This window comes from Candoia aspera, chromosome 4 (assembly GCF_035149785.1).
Source record: "Candoia aspera isolate rCanAsp1 chromosome 4, rCanAsp1.hap2, whole genome shotgun sequence".
Taxonomy (NCBI): domain Eukaryota; kingdom Metazoa; phylum Chordata; class Lepidosauria; order Squamata; family Boidae; genus Candoia; species Candoia aspera.
The window spans coordinates 10,834,620-10,855,465 of NC_086156.1; the positions used below are offsets into that span (position 1 = coordinate 10,834,620).

General features: G+C 39.2%; 1 protein-coding gene across 2 annotated transcripts in view; it reads left to right on the forward strand.

Annotated features, from left to right (window-relative positions):
* The window catches only part of WDR37 (WD repeat domain 37), a 46,680-nt gene extending 31,307 nt beyond the window's left edge, over positions 1-15,373 (forward strand). For both annotated transcript variants that reach the window (XM_063303415.1, XM_063303416.1), the window contains 3 exons: positions 9,064-9,198; positions 10,214-10,328; positions 11,677-15,373. In XM_063303415.1, the coding sequence (XP_063159485.1) occupies positions 9,064-9,198; positions 10,214-10,328; positions 11,677-11,808 (382 nt within the window). In that variant the 3' untranslated portion in view covers positions 11,809-15,373. The remainder of the gene's footprint in view (positions 1-9,063; positions 9,199-10,213; positions 10,329-11,676) is intronic.
* The last annotated feature ends 5,473 nt before the right edge of the window (positions 15,374-20,846 follow it).

Below are 20,846 nucleotides of genomic sequence, written 5' to 3' on the forward strand. Positions count from 1 at the left end.
CAAGATGCTGAGCTTGTATTAGTGGACGTGAGGGCATATTTTTAAATCACAGGTTGTAAATTTACAGCTGCAATGTAGAAAAACACACAGACAATTTTGGGGACATTGATTTTTTTCCAGCAGATGGCGCTTTAATCCTGTTTTGAAACTCGAAATGAAAAATACTTCTTTCTGCGTTTAGCTTTATATGGTTTCTGTGAGGAACGCCATGCTTAAGTGGCTTAACAAAGCAGTACTGTATGGGGTTTGTTGAGGGTTTTTTTTTTAAAGGTTTATGAGCATGTTTCAGTAGGAATTTGCAAGTGTGTTGATTTAAAGTTATGTCTTCTAGGTAAAGGGAAAAAAACAGCATGGAGAAATAAACACACTTTCTTCTGGGGCTTAATGACTCCATATCAGATGGTGATGGTAATGAACTTTCATATGGTATTAACTGAATGCTCAGAATTAATTTGCTCTAATAAAGTTGTTGTGTAGGCTTAGTGATACAGCACTGCTTTGTGTCCAGAAGGTGTCAGCTTCAGTTGTAGCATCACCAGGGAGCCTGGAAAAAGAGCATCAGGCCCAGTGACTGCAGTCAGTGTTCTACTAGATGGACCACTGGGCTAATTTAGTATAAAGTCAGCTGTTGTATTCAGCAAGCATTGTTGGGGAAGAGGAAGGAGTCAGGTCAGAGGAAGAGGAAGGCAGGACCTGGAGAGGACAAAGGATTTTATATGACAGTTTTACACACTCATATGAAAACGGAAGAGCTATGCTGGAGCAGACCAAAGATCTGTTTAATTCAGCTTCCTTTTTCTGTGAGGCTAAGTGGGTGGGGATTGGTACTATTTTGAGGGCATGGATTGAGTAAATGCTGTCCCACTGATGTTCCCAGCAACTGGTTTTGAGAAATATCACTCTCTTTCAGCCCAACTCACCTCACAAGGTTGTTGTTGTGGGGAAAATGGGAGGAGGAAGGAATATTAGGTATATTCCCCACCTTGAGTTATTTATAAAAATAATAAAGGCAGGATAGAAAATAAATAAATAAATAAATAACATAAATATAGTTATAATAACTAGTAGCTATTAATAGCCTTATTCTCCATCAGTCTATCCCAGTGCTTCTCAATCTATCCCAGTGTTGGCAGTTTGAAGATGTGTAGACTTCAGCTCCTAGAATTCCCCAGCCAGCTATGCTGCCTGGGGAATTCTGGGAGTTGAAGTCCGCACAACTTCAAGTTGCCAAGGTTGAGAAACACTGATCTATCCAATACCCATTTAAACTACTGGACTATAATTGCCCCAAGTTCCACTTTTGTCTACTTTGAATGTCTGAGGGACTGACCCTAGGCACTGCCTATCCTTTTTCCTTTTTTTTTTTTTTTTTTACAATTTCATTTTATTTGGCGCAAGATTTTATTTCTCCTTGTTATGGCTGTGCTTTATTTAAAATGGTTTGTGTGAGAGCATTGTGGCCTTGCAGTTTTATCAACGGACTTGATAAAACTTGATAAAACGGACTTTTATTGTAAACCGCCCAGAGTCCCTTTTGGGAGCTGGGCGGTGATAAATTTGATCAATAATTAATTAATTAATTAATTAATTAATTCAGTCTTTGTTAGATTGTAGACCATTACGTATTAAGATACGGCATATAATAATAATTTCAGAAAAGGCATCTTGGAGGAAATATTCTGAGGTAGGACTTGTAGAAATCAGACCTTAATGCTTGTGAACAGAGAATTCCATATGAAAAGGGCAGGAAATATTTCCACACTAATTTCTAATTCAAAAATACAAAATGATCTTGTATTTTTATTTCAAAGGACATTCTGTAACTTTCAAGTAAATGAAGTTAAATTTGCAAGATTGGCTTCAGTCATTTGTTTTTGAAAAAAGGCTATGTACCCCCCACCCCCGAATTAATGAAGACTTCCAGATGAGAGAAAGAAATAGCTACCTTAAAATGATAGATAATACTTGAAAGAGGGGGGAATAGTTGGAGTTAAAATACATTGTTGAAAAGATAGCAAACCTTTCCTGTACTGAATATTGTCATATGGTTGCAAGCTCCCAGTCTTTCTGAATATCCCAGCATCAATATCAATGACCATTCAGACCTACTTTTTTTATTGTTTAAAAATACTGACTTTTTCACTCTACCATGCTGAATTAGTACTGTGTCGAGGAGGGCTTCAATTTTGTTGGTGATTTTGCTTTTTATCCCTGCTTAAAGCAACACCAGTGGTTGAGTTTGTATGCAGGATACTAGTGTTTTCTGTATTTTTCCTAATGAATCTTTGAGAGTCTTGAGAACGATATTATTGTTGCTGCAGAATATATTTATTGAGAAATAAATATTGCATGCATCTTTTTTTTAAGCTTTATTTATTTTCATCAGAATATAGTTAAAATACAATGTGTGTGTGTGTATATAGAAAAGCTCTCAACTCTGTCTAAAATGTCATGCTGTGTGAGTGAAATGGGCACCACAGTGTTAATTTTTTTCAAAGCTGTTCCAAGCAGCACTCTGCATCAGCATTTCATGGTCCAGCATGTTCTGCATCATATTTTCTTTCCCCCCACACCCCCTTCCACCCAACCCCAGTGTGAAATTTCAGCAGATTGTTATGCAAAACAGTTTTGTGTCTCTGTGTGACTGGGGAGACAGCTGTTAGTCCTAATGAGGAGTGCAAGCATTACAGTCTTTCTGTTGATTGAGACCCACAGAGGGAGCCGGATGTTCCAGTTCAGGCAGTGGTGTGTGGTGAGAGAGTGCCACTCTGTCAGCTGGAAGTACATGCTCTGGTGCTTGCTACGACAAGATAAATGAGTTTTGCTGGGGTTTGGCAGAGTCTGAAGTTTTTCCGGAGAATGGTAGTAGCACACCAAGCTCCCTTTGGGGAGCCACCATATCAGGGCGTCTTATGAATAATATCTCTTTGCCAACTTTTTTTATGCCCAAAGATACCTGTCATCCTTCCTTGAGTTATTAAAAGCCTAATGCCTTTTAGCATTCCATTAACATAGAGCCTAATGATCTCTTGTTGACATTTTTCATTAATTTAGCTGAGGAGATGTTAACCACAGTTTTAAGTTGGCTACAGCTGCACAAGAATCCAGAATCCAGTGAGAGAAAAATGGGGGAGAATGTTGAATGACCTTCGCTTCCTTAGTTCGTTAGTTAAACTTCTCAGATTCAAGTGCACTTTGAACAGTATGTTTCATCATCAAACCTCCAAATAAGAGGCAAATGCATTAACTGAATACTCTATTTAACCCCCCCTTTCCATTAACTTTGTGTTTACACCTTAATTTGGTGGATAAGTTAAAAGTGTTGGCCTCGCTCCTGTATTGTCTGTCACTGGAGCAATTATGTAATAGCTTAATGTCAAAGCCGCAGATTATAGTAACTGAAAGTTGCATTAAATTGGGAACTGGGAAAAAAAACAACACATTTTTTAAAACAATTTAATACCATGCTCCCTTAATGCAGTGCTGTGAAGTATCATTTCTGGAGGATTTAAATTCACAGGCTTTGCTTAATTAAATGTGGTCATTAAAGGATTGTTTCAGATGCGTTTATGTGATTGGTAAATGATCCATTAGAATTTCTTGTGCTTTGTGAAATAAATGCACTTATTGGTATAAATGTATGAACCTCTTTATCTGTTTACCAACCTACCTATCAAAGTGAGAATCTGGCAGAACTTTGAAAATGAACAAGTGTGCTTTAGTGTAAGCATTTGTAGGCAAATGCCTCCTTCATTTGATGCATGATATTGAAGATATTTGTGCAATAGTGGTGATAACCCTGCAATGCAAATTCATATGCCATCTGCACAATTGAAATAAAGTGAAGTTCTAATTATTTATCTACAATAGTTCTATACCACCCCAAGCTAATAATTCTGGGCAGTGTGAGAGAATCAACAAGCTCTATGGCCAATCAGCTTTTCCTTACTCCTGAACATTTTATATGATACCACATACAATAATAAATTATTGCTAGTAAACCAACCTTGGTCTCAATTCTTGTCAGGAGAAATTGTGTCAAACCTGTCAATGGATTGGAATTAATCTTTAAGATGTCACAAGAACCATTGTTTGTTGCAGTAGATAAACTGTCCTTCTGTTGTTGTTTTTTAAAGGTCTTTCTCCTGAGAGCTTGATAGCTGGAGATGTTGATGAAAATTGTTGTCTAAAATACTTGGGAAGGTGGTAACTGATCTCAGGTTTTACCCTCTTCCCCCAGCTGAAATATTTGTAAATGACATTTCATCTCCATTTGAAATAAAAGCATTGTAAGCCAATATTTTATGATAGGCATTCAAATATGAGTGTTACCTAGTTCTTGCATCACATTTCAGTTTTTTAGGAATGGTCTCAGGGTAGTCATACCTCTTTGTAGACTGCCAGAAAAAAAAACATATGGAAATGCATGATCTTTTCTAAAAGACAGTATTATGTAATAACATTTTATTTTATTTGTGTAGCATTTGCATAAGGTTTGCATGCATTTATGCATATTTTAATACAATTGTTTTAAATTAAGATATGATGCTTATCTTATATGGTTATAGGAAAGATTGTGGCCGGGTTATCTGTTTGGTCTCCTGTTGAGGCGCTCATGGTTGATGGTCCTCTTGCAGATTCCTGTTCTTCCTTCCTTCCTAAAATGTTTTATCTTTAAACCAGACTTGGACTCAGCCTTTCAGAAAGAGGACCACCCTCTGAAAAGTAAAATTTGTGGCTGCTCTACATTTTGCTAGTATTTTTCAGAGTTAATTTGTAGCACTTTTTTCCTACTATTAATAAAATGGAAGTGCAGCTGTGTCTTGTCTGGATAAATTTTTATTTTTCTATCCATCTTTTTATCAGGATCTGGGTCTATAACTGTATAGTATAGTGTAGTGGTCAAGGTGCTGGACTAGGTGTGGGGAGACCCAGGTTCTAGTCCTCCCTTGGATCCTGAAGTCAGCTGGGTGACTTTGGGCTAGTTATTCTCTCAACGGGGGAGTAACGGCCTACCAACCTGCATTGGACCTGTGTGGTAGATTACAGTCCATAATCCTCAATGGTGGATTCGTTCAGGCTGGAGAATAAATTGTGTGTGTGTGTATAATAAAAAATAAAGGCTTTTCAGTGCCACATGCTGTTAAATTAAATGCTATCTAATTGCAGTTTTGGTTGGTTTAATGCTTTGCATTGATCTCAGTCGGGGGCTTAGTGGTTAATTTCCTCTTGCGCAGCCTCTCTATCATCTGCCCCATGTCAGTTTCTTTTCTTAGGGTGTAAAGCAGAGGGTGTAATGGTTGCTGTCTTCTTTCACCATTGCTTGCCTTTTCTTTCAAGGAATAGTGAAATAGTTTAATTATTGCTTCCTATTTCAGTGTTTCTTAATTTTGGTAAAACCTGATGGTATCTGTATTTGCCCTTTCTGCCATCTGGTCATGGGTCTAACTTCCATTTCCAATAAGCTTTTTTTCCCTTAGATTATCCTTCAGGTTTCCTGTTCCTTCTCGGTTTCTTAAAGCTTGACCTCAACCCATTTAGGGCTTCAAAGGCTAAACTCGGAATTTTAAACTGAGCCCAAAAATGCACTGGCTGGTTGTGCAAGTGCTGTAAGGTTGGAGTAAGATAATCCATATTTTGTTCATTTAGTGTTTCCAAACACACTTCCGCAAAGAGATCACTGCTGGAGTTCCATGAACCCAGAGATAACGTAGGTTAGATCTCTGGGAAAGGCCATAATTGGTAATCAGTTCACAACCTTCAGCATCTGAGGAAATTGGTAGGTCAAGGGCCACCTTCAGATTGTCTCTTAAGGGAAAATCATTTACTTGGATTGAATTTCATCTTATTTCTCCTGACTTGTTCCTAATTTGTCAAGTTTACTGCTTCTCTTGGATGGTGAGATGTGAGCCAAGTATAATCCACATATTATTGGGTTTATTTGTTTTAATTGTATTATTGTTTTATTGTTTGCCACCCAGAGTCCTTTGGGATTGGGAGTGGCCTCGAAACACCACTAAATACATACATTTCATTCCAGAGCTTGAGGTGCAGTTTCATTCTATGTCAAAAACAGCATGAGATGGAATTCAGATTTCGTGGAATAGAACAGTAATCTTCTTTAATAGAATGATAGCAGTAACCAAACAAAGGGTTGAATTTACACCAAATTTAGACCATATTACCTATACTTGATGGAAGGATTAAAAGTTTCAAAACAAGAAATGTACTATTTCCCTGCTTTTAGCAGCAAAGGCTGTGGTTGCTTACCAGTGGAAATATCTGGATAATCTTTTGTTTGAGAAAAAGTGTTTGGCTAAGGTTTGGTCTGTTTCCCTGCTTGAGAATATCTCTGATAAAATCCACAGACTTAAAACACAAAATGGGAAGTCATTATTTTATTGGGATTGACAGGATTTTATCTGTTTTATAAAGGAGAAAATGATTTCCCATAAGGACGAAGGAAAATTTAAATGGCCTGCAGTAAGAATGTAAAAGCTGTGTGTCTAATGTAATGTATAGAAACTTAATGTCATTGCTTTGAAATGGGCAGCCATATAAATGATTTGAATAAATAAATAAGTATTCTGATGATTAGATTGGTACAGATTACAGAAATAATGTTTATTATAATTAAAATTAGAGTAAGAGGTTAATATGTTTTTTAGTTGTATCTGTCCTGGAGAAGATTAGAAGTCACTCTTTTTGCTGTATCTCTTTCTATTTATCTCTGCACTTTTTAGTTTCTTTTTTCTTTAGTCTAATCGTTTTCTACCTTTTTGTATTTTATCTCTGTGTTGAAATTTTAATAGAGTGTCTTTAAAAATAAATAAATAAATATTGAAAAATAAAATAAAACAAAATATGAATAAGCATGCACACATGTACACACACAAACAGTAGTCTCCCAGTGCTTTTTAAGGCAACCTTTTCAAAAAGCAGTAGAACTTTTTAATGCTGTAATCATTATACTGTGGCATTAACATAAACATAAAACTTTCTGAGAAGTCTAGGAGAGAGTTGTATGTTTGCCCAGTGTCAAAAAGGAGCACATTTGGGGTTGAGGGTAGAGCAGTTAGAGAATTGCAGCCACAAATTGGAAGAGAAGACTTACAAAGAAATGGTTGGGTTTAATACCTGAGCACTAGGTGGCTTTCCAACCATGCGTTATTGTGCAATACTATAGTGTTACTTTATCGCTATCCAAATCTGCCCTTTAAGAATCCCCAGTAAGTGGTAGAGAAGTGAGATAGTCAGTTGTAGAGAAGGTACACATATGTACAGGCCCTGGTCAATCCCTGACACCAGAGGTGTTCAGGATCTTTCAAAGCAGAGCTAGGAAATCTGCTCGGAGGCTATCTCAGCCAGAGCCCATAAAATAGGGCTGGTCACCAATCCCTTTTATGTGATCCTAGTTCTTCTCTGGCAGTGAAAGAATGCTGCATGTGCTGTGTTGGATCTTTTGTGCTCTAGTGAACAGTTAACAGCAGCTCAGTTCGTAGAAAGTTGATTTCCTGTATATGTCTTTTAATGCAATCCATACTGCGACTTTTTCATACCCTGGAGAAGATGCTGATGCTACGGAAAGTGGAAGGCTAAAGGAAGAGGGGCCGACCAAGGGCAAGATGGATGGATGATATTCTAGAGGGGACGGACTCAATCTTGGGGGAGCTGGGGGTGGCGATGACTGACAGGAAGCTCTGGCATGGGCTGGTCCATGAAGTCACAAAGAGTCGGAGGTGACTGAATGAATAAACTACATACTGCAACTCTGGGGTGTAGATTGGGATGTAAACACAAAGAAATGGAAAGGGTAAAATCATTCCCATTTCAGGGTAGAAGTTCAAAAGACATTTGAATTATTGCTTGAAAGTAACAATCTTTTAAGATTTAACTAGATGAATAATTGCAATGCATGATGAAGGAATCAAATTGATTGTCGTGTTGCAGAACAGAACCTTCCGCTTGCATATCAGTACCTAATTTTGGGAGATTCAATACTCTCCTTGCTCCAAACGTGTGGTGATTTTGGAGATCTTCCTTGGTACCAGGGGCCATTTGTTATTGCTTATGCCCCCATGCCAGTTCAGACACAAAGGCTTATATAATTGGGCTCTGAAGACCTCTAGTTCATGCCACATAATTACCCTGACCAGCTCAGTGGCACTCTGATGCAGCATTTAAAAACTTCATACCACTGACACAATGGTATTTGGATCTAATTAGACTTTAATTTGATGTCAATTTAAATTAAGAGGCCTTGCACATACCAGTCCATTGTGGCTTGGGTAATACTAATCTCAATCAGTAGGCTGAATACAACATGAAGCCAGATTCTCACAGTACGATAGAAGTGACAGGAGCAACTTGACACTTTAAATTAAAATTACTAAATTCCAAGCAATTGATGTGTGTGACCCCAAGCTATAACAGGATAGGTCATTAAATGCGATCCATGGAAATTGAGCGGAGGAGCAGACTGTAATGAACCAGGGAAGGAGACTGAGTGCTTTGTTAGCATGCTGTGTAGGTGGGAGCACACAAGAAGCTTTGCCGACTTGGATGAAATAAATAACTTAAAGCCCCCGTTATTATCTTTTCAGATGTAATGGTTAATACATTTCTGGTTACTGAGATTAAATATTTCTGTCCTCTGTTTATTCATTGTAATCCAAACATGGCAGATATTTTCTTTAATGTCTTAATTTTAAATAGACAAGTATCATAACAAAGAATAAATGAGTGTCATGTACCCTTTCTGTATAGGAAAGACTACACATAATATAAGTATGTGATTTGGCAGGCAGTTACAAAATTATCTCCCTTCTTCGGTGTGAAAGAGGCTATTACTTTAGCATGTCTTGTTATGTTAAAATTATTAAACTACCTGCCAGTTAGGGTTCATAACTGAGCCCAGAGTCCAGCAGCTCATTATAAGCTATTGTGCTTCCATGTCAATAATGTTCCTTGCTGTTTCTCAAGATAGCAATGGTAGTAGGTTTAAAATTGTTCCTATATTCTAGGTAGCATTGCTAACAGTGGCTCTAAATTCTTCCTTTCAAGCACTGTGACTTCAGCTGTTTTCACTGTGGGGGACAATGTGGTTTCAGGTAGTGACGATCGTACTGTGAAAGTTTGGGACTTGAAAAATATGAGGTCACCCATTGCCACTATTCGCACAGACTCTGCAGTAAACAGGTAAGCCAAAGCCGTCCATTTAATCTGGTACATGTTAGTTTAATGAAAAGTGGTGCTCAGATCACAACGTAATTTAAGATTTAGTAGAAATTCACTGTTTTGAAGTGCTCGTTTTCCTTAATTACTTCATGAAATGTATTGTTGAGTGCCATGTCTTTAGATTCATTGTTTGAAAAATAGCATTCTAGAGTGACAGCTAAGGACTGATTTTGTCGAATCAGTTGTATTTTGTAATGACGGTTGCTGTTCTAGCCTCTTCTGCATAAGGGAATTATGAAGGGTATATAAATACCGGGTAATTGAGAAGGGAAGGTAACATGGATTTGTGGTTTGAAAGGCTATTTTTGGATTAATTTCCCATATTTCTTCAGAAAAATGTGGCAACCGAGCATTTCCAATCAGGGCAGGAGGCTTTATATCAGATCATCTTTTGTGTCATGTGCTTTTGGACGATTTCTGAACCTTGCAGTAAAAGCAGACAAGGCCCTTAAATTAATGCAAATTAATTTAGATTACCTTTTTAGTATTTAGGGGTGGAATGTTCATGATCTGCATATTCATTGACTTGGGTTGCTCCACATTTTGTTGATTTCAAGAACCTAAATACAAAGGATCCGCCTACACAATTAAAGCACTTCAGATGAATTGAGTGTGCAACTTTTCTGTTTGTGTTTTTAGTGGAGCCCTAGTGCTCATTTCATTAGGTACCAACTCCAGAGGGTTTTCTTTCTAAGGGGAATCAGGATGGTCCTAGTCTGGATAAGTCTGAGCTTCAGTGGGTTTTTCTGTCTTCAGCAAAGGGCTGGGGGGGGGGGGTGCATCTAGTGATGCCTTTGTAAATGTCGATGATACCATCACCACCAGAAACAAATCATCTTTTTTGCAGAAAATAAAATTATATTTGTGGGAAATGTGTGTAGCATGAAATTCCAATTAAATCACTTTCAGTGGCCTTGAACTACTGTCAATTCCTGGCAGGCTCTCTAATTTATTTTTTTTTATCTCCTCTGCACAGGATTAATGTTTGTGTCGGCCAAAAAATCATTGCCCTTCCACATGACAACCGACAGGTTAGATTATTTGACATGTCTGGAGTGCGATTAGCACGTCTTCCTCGCAGCAACAGACAGGTAGCAGAACTTTAACTATTTCTTTAACATCTCTTCCATTCTCCCATTAAGTTATTTTTCTGCATGTTACAAAATACTTATTATTTAGTTGAAAGATAGCATGTTGTTGCGGGAAGTCACCTGGTTGCCATTGAACTAAAAGCATTTGCACTCCTTTCCTCTAGTATATATTAATTGTTGTCTTGCAAACTAAAAACAACTGGGTTTGAGACCCAGTTTGTTTTGGACTTAATTCTAACTGCCCTTACCTTTTAAAGCAGGGGTGGGGAGCCTTTTGGTTGCCAGAGCTGCATTTAATACTTTCAGGAGCCTAGGGGTGCGGTGATGTAAAGTGGACAAGACTGTGTCCTATATATGTGTACAAAGTCAAGATTTTTGGTTTTCTCCTTGAAAGCTTTTAAAAGTTTTCTTTAACTTTGATTGGCATTGTAAAGTATTGTCTCTATGGATTTAAGGCTTCAGGTGTTGGCTATCCCTGCCTCAAAAGGGCTGGAAATTGTGCTGTTGGTATTGCAGTAGGGTCAGGGGGAGACCTCAGGTTACAGAAACAGGATTCAGAGATTGCTCATTCATGTTTTAAAGCTCTAAAAGTTTGGGGCTACCCTAAGGATCACTATATGAGAAGATCCCATACGAGAAGATCCCTTTTCCCAAATGACAAGTAGTCGTCCAGCTACTTGAGTCTTCTTCAGTGAAGCTTTTTGGTATCTGCCCCATCACCATCATCATCACATTGAGGCTCATGATGATAGGACAGGTTGGAACTGTCTCAGTACAGAGATTCAATTGAAACTAAACCTGATTTCTTCCATAGCCAGGTGAAGCCATTTTATTCGATAGTTCCTTAGGTGCAGTGGTGAAAATGTGACAACTTATGCTGTGGACATCCCATGCATATAGATTTCAGCCCAAACCAGGTGTTTAAAGTTTATTTCAGCATATTTGCTTAACTTTCTCATTAAATAACTGGAACTTAAAAACATTGAAAGTGCTTAACCTTGACTGAATCAAAATTCGTTTTTTATTTTACTTTTTTTAATGCTATATATTTGAAAAACCTGAACAACTTCTACTTTTTTAAAACTTCTGAGAGACTACTTCTGTTCCCCCAATTCCCAAACATTTGTGTTCCTGATATCATTTGAACCATAATGTTGGCCATAGTTATCTACAAAATAAAATACAGTTTTGCTTGCAAGGCATCACTAATTCCTTGATTATTTTTCTATGGTCAATGATCTATCTTGGGATACATGTTTGGAAAGCAGCAGATTTTGGTATATGACCTAACAAGAGGAAAAAAAAAAGAACAAAGCAAAGTCTAACACAGTTCTTCTTGCTTTCACAGGGCCATAGAAGAATGGTCTGCTGTTCAGCATGGAGTGAAGATCATCCAATATGCAATCTGTTCACTTGTGGATTTGATCGCCAGGCTATTGGGTGGAACATCAACATCCCTGCTCTGCTTCAGGAAAAATGAGAAGCTTCCCTCTTTTCCCCCCAGTTTTATTGCCACAGACTTTGTGCAGACTTCCCTATAAGCTGCAGTCAATGTAAAAGGTGCACCTTGAAACGGGGGGCAGGTGGAATTGTGAATATTGTTACTGCATTGTGCACAGTTGCATGAAATGTACAGAAAAAAATGTGACCTTTTCAAAGAAGTTAGGTTCTTGTGTATGAACTTTTTTATCTTGACACCTACTGGTGTCTAGAAGGATGCTTAGCTTTCCTATGGAGCATATATGTTTGCGAGTTACTCAGCCTAGTTGAACGTTAGGGCATTAAGTTCAGTTTAAATATGAATTCTATGTACTTATTGTGAAAAATCTATAGCCCGCCTTTCCCCCATCACATTACACATTTGCCCTGTGATTAAAAGAGAATATAAGGCTAATCTTTAAGATGAAGGAGGGAGGGGTTTACTGCAGCGTATAGCTGAGCCTTTCTTGTGTCTATATACAGTTTGACCTGAGGACTCAAATATAGTATTAATTCCAACTCCCAATATACCTTAGTTACTGAATTAAAAACAAGGGTTAGGGAAGGAAACCATAAATAACTTTATGTATTAGATATAAAATGTTGGATTGCCATATTGGGAATACTCCTATACATTTCAAGACCTATTTAAATTATTACCCTCCTGGCCTGAGGAACCACTCTGTGTTTCAGATTCTCACATAAGGCAAACAATATTTTACAATCATGGAAATCTGAACAAGTTCTTAAAGCACTTTAGTTTATAGCAACTGTTATAAACCCCAAGTGTCCAATGACATTTCCTAGAGAATGTGAGACTTGTATCTAAGAAGGATTTACATTACTAGATTTTTGTGAATATTTTAAAGCCAGTGAATAAATCTTGTTATTTTGCTTGTTTTTATTTTTTTTAAAATACACCTGTGTTTTAATATAAATTAACATGGGAATTTTCCCATCATAATTCTGTTTGAGCCAATGACAACACAAAGGCCATGTTCCAAACAGCCATATCATTCTGCAATACAAGGGGCATCGTTTCTCTCCCTTCCCTCTCTCCCATTTAATGACCATTCTTGAAAACGAGATTTTTTAAAATCTTTTTATGGGATGGTTGCATTGTGGTTGGTGCAGTTGGAGACGAGTCTGCTGTTCAGAAAAGGAAAACAAAATAACCTTACTGGGTGCATACAGTCCCTTGATCTGCCTAATACAGTACTCTGAATCATGGCCCTTGTAACCAAGAGTGCTACCTCAACAATAAAGGTGGGGCTGCTTTTGAATCTTGCTGTTCAACTTGGAATAAGATACATTGCACCTCATTCTGACATGCTGTCATGCTTGCCAAATTTTAAGCTAAAATTGTAGCAAGTTTAATGAAACTTTGCTGTGCTGAAAAAAGTAACTGGAAAAAAAGAATACAGTCCCTGTATTCTGTAGGCTTTCCTTAAATTTTACCTCAGCACATCCTATGTGGGCTTTAGCCTACTTACATTGTGCTGTCAGATTGGCATGCTTAGTTCATATTTGCAAGCAAATTTGGTAGCCACTAGTTGGAAGGAAGGACTGGAAGTTGTATTTAAAGTTTTTTCTCAGATGAAGGCAGAAAACCGTTCTCTATACTGTCCATCAGTGTCTCCAGAGTGGCACACAGATTGCTTAACAAAGAGTTTAAAATTAATTTCCATAAACCAGAGATGTAGAAAGCATGCTTGGGGGCCTCATAGGGCCTGCCAACATCTCCTTTGTGGCCAACAGAGCACCTTTTTGAGTAAATGAGGTTGAAACATTGTGCCCATTTGTTGGTCTTTTCTGAGATATTTTAAGAGGCAGAAATGGGGCCTTCATCCTTGCAGATGTTGAAAACACTTCATGTCTTTAAACTCTGTGACCACCTCCCAGGCCCCACTCACTTTTAAAGGGCTGGCGTTGACATGCCACATTAACCTTGGTGTGTCCCTCAAGTGCAAGTCCTGCAGCAGGGCATCCTGAATTAATATTGCTTTGATTAACCCCTTTTTCTTTGGCTAATGTTCTCTTCCAGCAGCTCTGCAAAGTAGGAATTGCAGAGGCAGATCTACGTGGAGAACAGAGTAAACAGGATGAGAGCCAGGGCCACCATTTACGAGGGGACTGAAATCCTAGAAGCAAATGCCAAAGAAGTACACTCTTCTAATTCAGATTGCTTATTGCAGGCACGACAAATTGTTCTCAGCATTTTTCTGAATAGTTATAATATCGGACACTGGAATTCTAGGAGAAAAACAAGCGGGGATATAAAATGATAGGATGACAATGCATTGGTTATGGATATCTTAGAAGAGAGTTTAGCTAAGATGTATATAGAATCTTATGTGGCTGGTAAAGGGCTAATAATTGAGGCTTACGACGATTACCAAAGGTATACTGATAAACAAATGATGACTTACAAGAGCAAGGCTTGTATGAGCTATGGATAGCTTTGTTATGTGTTTTGTTCATAGTAGCAGTAGTACTATTTTGCAGTGTTTGCAGTTCAGTCTGAATCTTGCCAGATGGAGTGATTGGAGGGAAAATGCTGCAGCGGCAGAGAGACAACTGTACAGTTCACCCCCTTGACTTTTTTTCTGTTTTTGCACTGATATTAGGACGAACGACAACAACAGAACACGTGCATTGGTGTTTTTACTTTTGGGCTCCTTGACACAGGGCTTCTTGAACTCAGTATTCTTGAGAGCAACCAGTTCCCTTCGTCATGTGGCCGTATCAAATCCCATTAGGGAAATCTGGTTTCATTGCATGGCCCTTCCCTAATGAATGGGTTTATTTGATTTTTTTTGTTTGTTTGGGAGGGTGGGGAGTGGATTTCATTTGCATGGACTGGGCACATGATGGATTTGTAAGATTTTAAAACACAGTAAAATAGTTGAGGTGCACGAGATTATCACTAGCTGCTGTTGGCCAAAGGACCAACCTTTCACAGCAGAGAAAGCTGCGTGCTTGTTCTCTCCTAAGCCATGAAGTGTGGCTAATTTTTGAGGAGCAAGCCAGTGTTTTATGGAGGGAGCAGAGCTGCCAAGGGATGAAGCGTTACTGATGAACGTGGTGAATGGTCATACATTTCACTTTTTATGGTCTTCACCTCAAATGTTTCTAGCAACTATTGTGTGAGGGTATTTATTTAATTATGTCTTGTATTTCACATGGAGGGGAAGTGATTGTTGCATGTTTTTAATTTTGAGACCTCGTTTTAGAGAAGATGGCTGTATCACTGGGCAAATCACAAAAACCTGTGTCTGTCTGTCTTTCTCTCTATGTATACATGTTCTTTAAAGAGTGCACATTATTTTTTGAAGATAAAAAATGTAACTGTTTCAGAATCTGAAGAATCTGGTTTTGATGCTTAAGATTTTGAAAACCAGCTTCCTCTGAGGAAGAGATCCTTATACTGTATCTCCACGTAGAACCACTTATTCTGTTTGTTTGTTTGTTTTTGTTTACTGATATTTTGGTGATTGTGTTTTTTAGATGTTCAGTGTTTGTCCTTGTTGCAATCTGAAAATGCCATTAAAATATTCAGCACAGTTTCTGAATTTGCATTTTTAATAAGCTCCAAATGACATGATATACAAAAGTTCTGTTCTACTCTTCCAATATCCTGCCTTAAAGGAGTTTTCTCAATCTATTTCAACCTTATTGGAATTTCTTCTGCTATTAAGAGAAAAACTAGATGGTAGAAAGTCACGGGACTATCACAGAAAGCAGTAGTTGGGGGTGTCCGTTTTCCTAACACCTATGAATATGAAATGCATTATGTCATCCACCTGATTTTGACTAGCTCTGCTTCACTAATTGGCTTTTGGCTCAGGGCAGAAAAAATAGCAGCTTCATTGCTGCTTGCATTTCTATATCTAGATGCTACAGAGAAGAATTGGAGAGTGAGATAATGGAATGTCGTCTTTGGAAACCCTGGTTCTGTTTAATGTCTGATTCCATCTTCAGTCATGGATGGCAAGAAAAAGGCCAAGCTAGCTGTTAGCTGTTGAAAGTGCTCTTCTCTGTGTTGCAAACTACCTTATATTCGGGACTGTAAAACTTAAAAGTGGCTTTGACAAGTACTTTTGTACGTTCCCGTATCCTCCTATATTCTGTGCAAGCAAATCTTTAATTGCATCTTGCTACACAGGTTATGAACATCCTCCGTGTGACTTGTTTCCCCCGTGTTACATGAAATTGATTTTTCTTGCGTAAAGAAATGAGTCAAAGTATAGATTCAGTACAATTTATTTTGATACAACAGTCCTCAGAGTATCATGAAACACTTCACCGGCTGAACAGAAATAATGGATATAGCTTACAATAAGCTGAAGCCAAGATTGACAAGTGATCCAAAGGTTGTCGCATTCATATAAAAATGAAGTGTTAGGATTGCTATGGAAACATATTGCATAGTTAACATCCTTTTGTGCAGACTTTTTTTTTGGGGGGGGGGAATAACATTGTTATCAATAGCATATTGGAGGCCGTATGTTTTGGGTTTTCAAGCAGCTCAAGTGAGGCTTGGCATAACAAGTTGCTTGAATTGAACATTTCTTGCAGTGGAATTCTTGCCAATATGAAAATGGGACTGGAAACTGAACAAATGACACCATATTGTTCCTCTCCGCTTCTATTTAAGTGTGTGCTGGGCAACCATTTTTCATGCTGAGGGCTACATACCCTCTAGAATCATCCGTATAGTGGCTGGTAAATGATGGATGGGGCTAGGGCCAGAACTGAGGAGGCCTACCCAAGGCTATATCGAATGAAGGAAAGGAAAGGAAAGGAAAGGAAAGGAAAGGAAAGGAAAGGAAGGTGAAAGCTTCAACATCATGAGAACCTCAGCTTTAATTATGAAAAAGCATTGATTCATATTTGTTACAACAAAAAAGACTTGCATATAGGGATAGCTGCTACAATTTCTAGTATATCATAAAATGAGGCATCTGGTAGCATCTTTTCTAACATTTTATTAGAAGGCACAAACTTTTTAAGGCTCCTTTGCAATAAGCAATAGGTTTCCATAGCAATCCTAACTCTCCATTTTTATACAAACGCAACACTCTTTGGATCACTTTTTGCAGCTTACAAAAGCTTATGCCTTCTAACAAAATGTGTTAGTTGGAAAAGATGCTAGGAGGCTCCTGATTTTTTGCTGCTGTAGACTAACACAGCTGTCCTCCTACACAGTATCTCATGAGGGGCCAAACCAGCATAAATTTATTCCAATACACACTATTTGCATATTTTATGCAGGATGCAAAAAATAACTTTTTAAACTACAAATTTACATCTTAATATGGACTATGCATGGTGGTTCTGTTTATGTATGGGATATATCAATGTGAAAACAATAGCTTGGTCTTCAGTGAGAAACTAACTTAAAGTCCCCAGTAACGTCATGGTACTGTATGCTACACAAATTCTAATTTCTTACAAGCTTTGTTAAAATGTTACCCACTCCTTTGCTGTACCCTTTATCACAGCCCAAGAAAAGGAAAGAATTGTGATGGAGCTAAGCTCAGCGGCCCAATGCAACACAACTTTTAACCCAGCAGAGAAAAGCTTGATGAAATTTTTGCACGCTGTGGGGTGACTCCTTTCAGGGCTTTATTCCCATGTCATCACACCTTGTAAGCTGACTGGGTTGGGTTCCAGCAGGATTGCTGTTGGAAAAGTGTATTTTACTTCTGTGTTGCAAGTGGAGAACCATAACACTGTGTTTATGGAACATGCTGAAAATTCGTAGAAAGTGGCCCAACTGGGTTTTGGGGAAAAATTCACAATCCTAAAGATGAGAAGCCAAGCAGGAAGAGGATCTGAGGCTTATTTAGAATTCTGTTTGTTTTAAGGGAGCTGCAAGATTCTCAGTTGGATGGGAGTAGTATGGTCTGTTAATACCCTGAAGTAATTTAGCTGTGGGGAAGAGGAGAGATTAGCACAAGGAAGCTCAGCGATAGCCCAGTTTCTCTGTCTGTGTGTTCGGTGCAGAGGTTAACTGAGTACTGAGCACAAAACATATGTCAGGACAGTCCCAATCCAACAATTATTTATTAGGGTGTGCAGAATTGATTTTTGTGTCTTGAATGAAGCACAGAGATCAGAAAGTAAGACTCAGGGCTCTAGGCGGATGTGATCTTGGTAGGTTTGCTATATTACATTTACTGTTTTTACCAGGGAAAAAGACTTGTTTTTCACAAATATTTAAAACAGAAGCACTGTCTTAGGTTTGCTGAGGATGAAAAACTGGACACAATTTTTTTTCCATGGGTGGATCAATTTCAATTCAGGGTTGTCTTCCAAGGGATCAAAGTGAGGTAGGCAGCTATTAGCCATACTGGCTGTGGATGATGGGATCTGTAATATACATACACCTGGAGAGTGTTGGAAAAGATTGCCATAGCAACAATAAACCAGGAAGATCATATCTTGCCACGCTCAACTCTTCTGCATGTAATTACAGAATTACCTTAGTACAACTTATGTGTGTGACACTATTACACAAATGCCAAGTAAATCTAAAAAAGTATTTCCCTCCTTGTTTTATTTATTTTGACCATTTTTTCAGGGTGCAACCTGTCAGAGTCAAGTCTGAGCATCAGATTTAAGAACATTGGTAAACAGAGCTCATTGTTCTGAATCATGCCTTGGTCAAGTTTACTGGGGAATTCTGGGAGTTGAAGTCCACACATCTCAAAGTTGCCACGGTTGAGAGACACTGCATTAAACATGCTCCCTGACACCCCACCCTCACCCTTGCAAAATGCCCCACAGCTGGAGTCCCAAAGTCCAGGGTTGCCGATCTTCCATCCCTCGATTCCTGGGGCACTCCCTGCCCTGGGTAGCTGCTGGCCTCCTTCCTGGGGCCCGGTCCTGATTCTCTTGCACCCTGGCTGCTCCTAGTCCCAGTTAGCTGCAGGGGTGACTTCTGGGCTGACCAGAATGCTGCAGGAAGGAAAGCCTCCTGCTTCTTCCTCTTTAACCTCTTCCTTACTCATGAGTAGTTCTTTCCCCCTCTTGTCCCAGTGAGAGAGAAAAGGCCCCAGTTCTGGCCATTTGGCTGTTCCAAATGCCTTTTCTTTTTCCTCCCCCTTTCTATTGCTCTGAGCCTGGCTCTGTCCCACTCCCCATGTGTATCCTGCAGCTGCAGCTCCATACTTTTTATACCTTTTCTAACTTGTGAGTTTCATTTCTTCCATAGGACAACCCCCTCCCAAGCTGGCCATCCTGTTCTTCCTGACTCTAACTTTTCTGTTTTTGCCATAGTCTCACTTCCTCTCTCTCTCTCCTTAGTTGCTCTCTCTGGAGGATCCTATCCTGACTTCCTGCTGCAGGCCCAGATCCTTTTGCACCAAGGTTATAATCTTCTTACTTTTCCTCCCAGTCCTCCCCTACTTTTACTCCAATACGACCTTCCCCACTGCATAATTTGGGACTCTATCTCCTACCAGCTGCTGAAAGCACAGCCAATGGTCAAGGGTGATGGCAATTGTGATCCAGCCACCAGTTCCCCACTCCTGCTTTGACTGTAGGTGACAAGCCATAGCTTCCAGGGTCTTACCCATGGAATGCACAACAGAGGGGACACTGAGTTTCAGATCCTTTCTAGAAGGCAAGTGCATGGCCAAATATCTCCACAACACTCTTGATTTATAGTCTATTTAAACCAACATCCTGTAGGGAAGATAGAAATCATTAGAAATCATCTTATGCTCTCTGATCGATGCATGGTGTTGTGGTTACTTGTTTAACCATGGTTTATGGAATTAGCCACAACTGGGGGGACTCACATATGCTATGACAGAAGTCATGATTTACTAACTACAGCTATTAGGTCTGCACAGCGCATTCAGTTATGCCAAAGCAGTCATTGAATCGTATCACCGAATCATGGGGCTTCGCATGATACACCATCCCAGACATACCAAATGTTTGCAATGAAGCCCAGTATTGCCTATGATGATTCACTAGAGGTTGCAAGTTGGATTTTCCCCCCCAGCCCTGCTTGGATAAGCAGGAGAATGAAACTGGGGTCTTTAGCACATAAAACAAGTGTGTTGGGTTTGGGTTGGATTTATGTTCTCTTCTCTCCAAGAGCTTAAGGGGCCATACGTTGCATTTCCTTCTCCAATTTCCCATTGAGAGAAGCTAACTGGGCCTAAAGTCACCCAAGGAGAACATGAGCTAGGGCCACTCTGCTCACAGCCCAACACCTTAAGTATCACACCCCCGGCTTTATTCCTAAGTTACTGCCCCCAGACAGGAAACAGAACAATCAGGAGGCTACAGAAGGATTTGAAAGAGAATTTTTGCTTCTGTCATCTAATTCTAAGCCTGATTTCCATCACAGAGTGCTGAATTAGGAGAACCTATCCCTTGCTGATGCCACCTGTTCATACCATGAAACCATGGGAAATCTGCCATGGCTGCGCATCTCCCCTCTGGAATAGCAAATCTGTTGGGCCTGTGCCACAAAGTTGACACAACATCTGTCCGTGCTGAGCCTGCCTATGGAACCAGTCAACCATCAGTCCCTGGTGGTTTCTCTTCAACAAATTCAGCCTTGGAAATGCAATCGCAAAAGTAATGAACCACTCTCAAGCAAATTGCTCCTGGGCTCCAGATCGGCATCAGCATTTCAGACATGGACCCTCATCCCCATCATAGATTTGATCCCCCAAGTGGGAATGTCCTGCTAGGAGACACCCTAATTCTAAGGCACATTTCCTTCTTGCAATATATCTGACCACAGACTGCAAATACTTTATAAATTACTATCAGAGCATCTATTTCTGCAGCAAAACAAGCAGTGTTGACAGGTTTGGTTTGATAATTTAGACTTACGGCATGGTATGGATTTAATGGTAGAAATAAAACCCAGATCTCAGTGGTGCCCATGTGCAACGCACATACAAACAGGTGCAACTTCAACTTGCACCATTGCAGCTGCCATCTTGACTTTTTTTTACCCATACTCTGCAGACCCCCTGTCAGAGCCTGCCTTTGAGCACTTTTCTCCTC